Below are 8,036 nucleotides of genomic sequence, written 5' to 3'. Positions count from 1 at the left end.
ATGAGTTTAGAGACTTCTGCCTCAGAGAGTGGAGAGAAGGATGAAAATGAGTGTATGTTTGCTTGTAAGATGTGTTTGACAGTTTGTGGTGTGGTAAATTGTGCACTGAGGTTTGTAATTTTACATACTGTACAATAAAGAATGACAATTGCAAAAAAATGTGTTTATTGATGATAAAATACTCTTAAAATGTCTTTAGGTAAATTGTAATTCAGTAACAGAATTTTCCTGATTTCTCACTTATTTTTAAGTAGTTCTATAGATGATCCTATATCTTAATCTACTTTGTTCATCTTTTTTCTTTTGTTTTTGTTTATGGTCATATAATAAGGTTTTTGGCAATTCACAGACAAGAATCAAAATGATGAAAATCACTTTGTTTAACCCTTAAGCGATGTTCAAGGTCTTTTGAGACCCCAAATTATGTTTGCTGAAATAAAATAAAAAAGTCCCCTTTACCTAAATGGCATGAGACTTTGTACGGTTGTCAACACTTGGTAGCTCTACAAATAGAGAATTAAACTGGATTGATATCTGGTTGTGTGTTAGTGTGAAATAAACAGTCACTCTCTGGAGACCCCACATTGAAATGAATGGGGAAATTATCAAATCCATACTTTTTCTTCTTAATTTATCAAATAAAATCAATAAATCCACCACAATTCAGACAACAAAATACACGAAAATGAAGTGGCAACCCTTCCACACGTTCACAATCCCCCCCAAAAATCACCCATAGACGTCAATGGAAGACTATACAAATGTTGATTTTTTTGTTACATAATTTGTCAAAAATGTCAGTTACAATGCAGACAACACACAGAATCTGAAGCGGTGACACCCCAGCACAGCCACAATGGAGGAAAACACACACGACCCCCAACACCCCCCAAATACATAAAACCCAATCGTAAGAAATTAAAAATTGACATGACATGAGTGGCTCTCTTACATAATTTGTCAAATAAAAATCAGCTACAATGAAGAACACACACAGAAATGATGGAGGGACACCACAGCACATCCACGATGGAGAATAAATGCAAAGACACACACATACACACACATATACACACTAATACACACACATAACACCACATACAGGTTTGACTGTAATCATGTTTCATAATTGCAAAAAAAAAAAGCTAAACTTTGACAGAGTCATTTTATATCATTACAGTAATGATTTTATAAATCGCTTAACTAAATCTAAATAAAAACAACTTGAAACTTGAAAAGATCTATAGCTATGTGGAAATGGTAAATAAGCCATTGAGTAATGCTCTCGAGTCATCTGTGACTGTAGTTAAAATTTAGTGCTTTTTTTATTTTAAAAGTGTTTATTTTCAAATAAATGGAAGCAATTTGGCATTAAACTATGGCACATTGGCCATGTTATCCCCATTAATTAAAATTAGGAATGTGGGTCTTTTATAAAATGAATTTTACATAAAAAGCTCTTTTTGTATAAAAACCTATTTTAAAAATATGTTTAATCTATTTATATACATTTTAAAAATATCATAAATCCTTCAAAAAACTGCACAAATGTGGAGTAAAAACATTTATAAACTGAGTAAAATTACATTTGTTTAAAAAACATATTTTGTTACAAAATGACCTTTTGGTCTCTGTGTTCTCTGGAGACCCCAAACAGCACGAGTGTCCTCCCCAAACGAACAGCGCATAAGAGTTAAACAACACTTTATACTCAATATCTCATGATGAGTGGGTTTATGTGTTCACATTATATTTGTGAAAGATTCTTCACCTTAATGATTTGTTTGTAAGATGATCTCTCTTCCTCTGTTTGTCTCTTTCTAGTCTTTATGACTGTGGCATTACAGATGTTTCTTCTTTAACTCAGTCTTTGACAAACACAAAAGCACTGCAGTTTCTAAAAGAGCTTGATCTGAGACACAATATAATTAGAGACTCAAAGCAGCAGCTCATTGATGTGCTACGAGACTCAGACTGTAAACTGAGGTGAGTAAACTTCACTTTGTGATATTAAAGATCTTCATTTAGCTCTGATATGTGAACAAATATATACTTTCAAATATTTCTTAAAGGAGATGATCAAATTATCATCAAGCTTTATTTCGAAGGGTTTGTGTCAGAATGAAATGTAAAGTTGATCAAATGTTTAACACAAAGGAGGAAAGAGAACAAAAGCACACTGTCACAGCTTTATGCAAGATCATGTAAATGTATTTTTTTAACTAAAAAAAATAAAACAAATAAAATAGTAACTAATTTGCAGTTTGTTCCATTGAACACTGATTTGTTTCCTCTCTCTTACAGTTTAGATAGAGATCCATCACCAAGAGACACTGATAGAGTTCAATCACCAAAAGCTGATAAATGCTGTATATCATAATCTGAAGTGGTCTTGAGAGGAGCAGTAAACATCAGGTGAGGATCCACAGAAGAGCTTCACTACTGTGTCTATGAGGAGAAATAAATGTGTGAAAAATGTGTAAATGTGATCCATACAGCTGAAGAGACTCAGACTTTACAATGAAATAATGCAGCATGTGTGTTAGAAACATGATATTGAATGATTAATGTTGCTTTAGTATTCAACCTAATGATTATTGTGTTTAATGTAAAGCTGAACAGAGGAAGAAGAAGCTCAGATGAGTCTGTCTGGCTCTTCAGTTTAATAATATTTGTATTAAACTCATTCATAATGATTCAGATGTTTAAATGTGATTGTCAAGTGCAGCACTTAAATGTATCAAAAGATATAAAGCAAGTCTACAATGTGAAATTTCCATGTTACTTAAAACATTTCTTATCTCATGTTTTATACACATTGTTATTCTATGTAGTTTTATATTAAGTTCTGTGTGTGTGTTGTTAATGAACAGATGTCCAGTATATTGTGTTTGTTCTGTGGATGCAGTCTCTCCTTCATCAGTTCAGATCAACTAAACATTTCACCAGTGAACAGCGTTTGTGTCGTTCACTCTGCTCTAGATAGTCAAATACATTTAGTCTGTTTCACCACATTTATATTTTCATGTAAATAAAATGATACATATACAGTTAAAACCATTGTTTTGTTTGTTTTGAAAAGTTCACTTGTCTGTTTTAAGTTTTATTGAAGCTTCATAAGCAGTTTCTCTATCTTAAATACAGGCTTGTATGAAACATAAAACATAAATAGCTAGTGTATAAAGACAGAAATGTTCCTATTATATGTGTATTTAAAGGGACAGTTCACCTAAAAGTGTAAACTGTCTCATCATTTACTCTCCTTCATGTCGTTTCAAACATCTATGATGATATTTTGAGAAATGTCTCAGTGTCTTTGATTGGTTGCCAACATTCTTCAAAAAAATATTGTATGTTCTACAGTGTTACATTTCTAAATGAGTCTAGGGCAGTGGTTCCCAACCTCTTTCAACTCGCGGCCCACACAACCAAACACATATGTTTCCGCGGTTCACTGCAAAAAATGTAACTGACCCCACTATTTGTTGGGTTAATAACTGAGTACTCAGAAGCTAGATTGTTAACTGTCTTTATTGAATGATCTGGCAATGAACAGAAAATAACTCAGGCTTGCACCGCTCAGCAAAACGGTAAAACCAGATCCAGGCAGAGGTCAGCAGCGGGTCGGCACATGCAGAGCAGTGTTGAGACGAGCAGTCAAAACCGGCAGAAAACTGGAGCACTGGACAAAGCAAGACTAGAGTCAGACTCGAGTGACAAGCGCAAATTGAGAGCAGATATAGAGCGAAAAATCAAGAGAGATCAAACTGGCAAGAAACCAAAGAGCAGCTGCTGCGTTGAAGGGAAAAACAAAGACACGAGGGAAACAGAACTGAGAAAACAGCGATCAAACCCTAGTCCTGACCATTTTTAATTTGCATTGTGTGAATAATCTGAAAACAACAGCCATGAAACAAACTTAGCTAAATGGATAACATGCAAGAAAATAAATAAATAAAAAACCTTCTGGCCTCATAAACTACAATCTTTGTCACTCACCTAATGCGAAGGTTGGTGTTGTTTAACATTTATTAGGTGCTGTATGTTGGGCTGAAGTGAAGAAAGTTGCAAGCGGAGATCAGGCTCGACATTAAGCTTATTCCGGTATTTTGTCTTGAGTGCCACCAACGCAGAGAATCCAGCTTCGCATAAATATGTTGTCGGAAATGGCATCAGAAACCTCAGAGCTTTGTCAGAAAGATCAGGATACTCGGAGAGAGTATGAATCCAAAAATCCGTCAGAGATTTTTGAGAAAACGTTCATTTTAAAGCACTGTCACAAGATAAGTCAATAAGGCTGTCGTGCTCTTTTGCACTTAAACTTGCGACGGCTTCATCACACAAGTTTACAAACGGATTTTCGATCCAGGTAACCTGAACATCTGGAGATGGGAAGTAGTCGCACAACTGGCTCTTCAGACCTTGGAGATGCTCTTCAATCAGCTTTGTAACCGAGGTAGGTAGGCTCATGACTTCTTCTGTCAAAGAATGCGACAAATTTTCAAACGACTGTGGACTTCAGAAAACACAATGGAGCAGATGACATGGCAGCCCAAATCATCACTGACTGTGGAAACTTCACACTGGACTTCAAGCAACATGGTTTCTGTGCCTCTCCACTCTTCCTCCAGACTCTGGGACCTTGATTTCCAAATGAAATGCAAAATTTACTTTCATCTGAAAAGAGGACTTTGGTCCACTGTGTTTTCTGAAGTCAACGCAGCCATCTACCAGGAAATTTTAGAGCACTTCATGCTTCCTTCTGCTGACAAGGTTTATGGACTTTCTGAAATGAGTGACAAAAAATATTGACCTTTTTCATGATATTCTAATTTTTTTAGATGTACCTGTATATATCTTGTAATGCCACAGTAGCTGATGTCTGTCGTTTGCTTAAGTCTGTTGATAGTCACAGCAATAAAATGAGCTTAATGCTGCAATTAACAGATCTGAAGTCATCAGCATAATGGTGGCATAATCATCAGCATAATAAGCATAATAGTCATCAGCATAATAAGGTTAAAACAGGATTTATTGACATCCATATAATGAATGAGGTGAAAACGGGCTATTATCATGAAATAAAGAGGATTTTCAGCAGCTGATAATATTGATGAGTCTCAGACTATAAACACTCATTAAACAAGCCATTCAGGATCAGCAGCAGATCACCTTCACTTTATTCTGACTATTTGCTGATAGAAACTGATTATTTGAGTCAGAATTTATGCTAAAAGCTTAGGAAATCGTTCTAATATGACAATTACTTCTCAAGTTATACAGAAAAAATAGGCCCTAATAATATAGACACTGACAACTACTTTTATTTATTTATTTGCCCATATGAATCTAAATATAATTTGATTTTCTAATAACCACATTCACAACCATTGTTGGGGAAAGTTACTTTTAAAAGTAATGCATTTGTGAGTGAGATGAATGAATGCATATTCATATTTATTTTATAACTACAGTAACATCTTCTGATTTCTCTCAACATGGGGACAGGAGAGCTGTCAATCAATACATTGACTTGCGTTACTTATTTGAAAAAGTAACTCAGATATTCTCTTGTAAATTAAAAAGTAATGTGTTACTTTACTAGTTACTTGGAGAAAGTAATCTGATTACGTAACTCGCGTTACTTGTAATGTGTTACCCCCAACACTGTTCACAACAACAAAGTTTCCTCTTATCGTTTTGTATGTGAAGAGAAATAAGACGTTCTTTAGATACGTGTTAGCAGGCACACAAATAGCACTGAGATGACAAAAACTATTCAGACTCCATAAAACGTTGATTAAACTATGTACCGTGTATTTTACAATTACATGAAATAGCTGAACTGCTCACCTCAGAAACCTCACCTCCGCGAGGCGAACAAACGGTAGATGATCAAAAACGCGCCAAATTCTGTTTAAAACGGCAAAATATCCATAAAACGACCACAAACAAAAATAATGATAAAACAATGACTGATATAGACAGGCAGACAGTCAGGTGTGTGATGAAATACAGTTTACTAAGCATTTAAAAGCTTTAAGAGAAATTTTATTATGAAAAGCCCCAAAAGCAATATTTCATGGCTTTTAGATGCAACAAAAATTATGAAATTATTCATTAGCGATGCAAGAAAAATCAATGGGAAACAATAATGGACAATACAAATGTAATACCTGAAGCAAATATAAGCCCCCAAAAAACAATGCTTTTAAAAATGCTTTTAGATGTAACTAGATTTATGAAAGTAGGCTATTCATTTGTTATGCAAGAAAAATCAACAGACAACAAAAATGAACAATAAGAGTTTAATACTTCTTAGATCTTTGAGTTCAGCTCATGAAAAATGGGGGCAAAAACAAAAGTGTTGTGTTTATAATTTTGTTCAGTGTATAAAGTAAAGGACAGATCTCTCTCTTTATTGACTAACAAGATATAAAGCATCTCAACAAGTGAACAAAAGTGAAGATGGATCAGATGCAAACCTATATGACAGAATATCTCACACCTGCATTTTGTAAAATACACCCTAAGCGGAAGAATAACTAGTTGTTTTAAAAACAATAGTGAAGATGAAATTAAAAATAAATCAGCCTTTTTTTTCAGATTCATGCACAAGAACATTTTGATGATGTAAAAACCTTCAACAAACTATGCATTAGAAGAACATTCTGAACATAAAATGAAACTCATAATAAAGCATAATGATATAATTTATATCATGAAGCAAAGTTGTATACAAGAATAAAACTTTAGATATTGTTCTTTGGGAAGGAATTGATCTGAATCTCACAGAAACTGCTGGTCTTGAAGATGAACTTTATTCACTGTGACAAATTTAGATGATGTTTCTTATGACAGATGAATATGGAAGAGATGCAGTGTAGCGCTTGAAAACGCTGAACCTGAAGCTAAACTACTTAATGTGATAGTTTATTGTATGACTCTGTAGAGAAGACGAATGACTGAAACTCTTCCCGAATGCAGTGCAGAGATATGGTTTCTCTCCAGTGTGAATCCTCTCGTGTGTTTTCAGGGTTTCTGACCGACTGAATCTCTTGTCACAGTGTGAACACTTGTAAGGTTTCTCTCCAGTGTGGATCCTCTCGTGTGTTTTCAGGGTTTCTGACCGACTGAATCTCTTGTCACAGTGTGAACACTTGTAAGGTTTCTCTCCAGTGTGGATCCTCTCGTGTGTTTTCAGGGTTTCTGACCGACTGAATCTCTTGTCACAGTGTGAACACTTGTAAGGTTTCTCTCCAGTGTGGATCCTCTCGTGTGTTTTCAGGGTTTCTGACCGACTGAATCTCTTGTCACAGTGTGAACACTTGTAAGGTTTCTCTCCAGTGTGGATCTTCTCATGTGTTTCCAGGTCTCCAGACAGACTGAATCTCTTGTCACAGTGTGAACACTTGTAAGGTTTCTCTCCAGTGTGGATCCTCTCGTGTGTTTTCAGGGTTTCTGACCGACTGAATCTCTTGTCACAGTGTGAACACTTGTAAGGTTTCTCTCCAGTGTGGATCCTCTCGTGTGTTTTCAGGGTTTCTGACCGACTGAATCTCTTGTCACAGTGTGAACACTTGTAAGGTTTCTCTCCAGTGTGGATCCTCTCGTGTGTTTTCAGGGTTTCTGACCGACTGAATCTCTTGTCACAGTGTGAACACTTGTAAGGTTTCTCTCCAGTGTGGATCCTCTCGTGTGTTTTCAGGGTTTCTGACCGACTGAATCTCTTGTCACAGTGTGAACATTTGTAAGGTTTCTCTCCAGTGTGGATCTTCTCATGTCTTTTCAGGGTTTCTGACCGACTGAATCTCTTGTCGCAGTGTGAACACTTGTAAGGTTTCTCTCCAGTGTGAATCCTCTCATGTGTTTTCAGGTTTCCTGACAGACTGAATCTCTTGTTGCAGTGTGAACATGTGTAAGGTTTCTCTCCAGTGTGGATCCTCTTGCGTGTTTTCAGGTTTCCTGACAGACTGAATCTCTTGTTGCAGTGTGAACACTTGTAAGGTTTCTCTCCAGTGTGAATCCTCTCGCGT

General features: G+C 35.8%; 1 protein-coding gene across 4 annotated transcripts in view; it reads right to left on the bottom strand.

Annotated features, from left to right (window-relative positions):
* Positions 1–6,389: 6,389 nt before the first annotated feature.
* Positions 6,390–8,036, bottom strand: part of LOC107683661 (zinc finger protein 271-like) — a 3,465-nt gene continuing 1,818 nt past the window's right edge. Inside the window, exon 3 of one of the 4 annotated variants that reach the window (XM_016479734.1) lies at positions 6,390–8,031. In XM_016479734.1, the coding sequence (XP_016335220.1) occupies positions 6,917–8,031 (1,115 nt within the window). In that variant the 3' untranslated portion in view covers positions 6,390–6,916. The remainder of the gene's footprint in view (positions 8,032–8,036) is intronic. The other 3 variants (XM_016479735.1, XM_016479737.1, XM_016479736.1) reach the window with 3 other exon arrangements.

This window comes from Sinocyclocheilus anshuiensis, unplaced genomic scaffold, assembly GCF_001515605.1.
Source record: "Sinocyclocheilus anshuiensis isolate Anshui unplaced genomic scaffold, SAMN03320099.WGS_v1.1 scaffold2683, whole genome shotgun sequence".
NCBI classification, from domain to species: domain Eukaryota; kingdom Metazoa; phylum Chordata; class Actinopteri; order Cypriniformes; family Cyprinidae; genus Sinocyclocheilus; species Sinocyclocheilus anshuiensis.
This window is presented reverse-complemented; position numbering and strand designations above follow the sequence as displayed.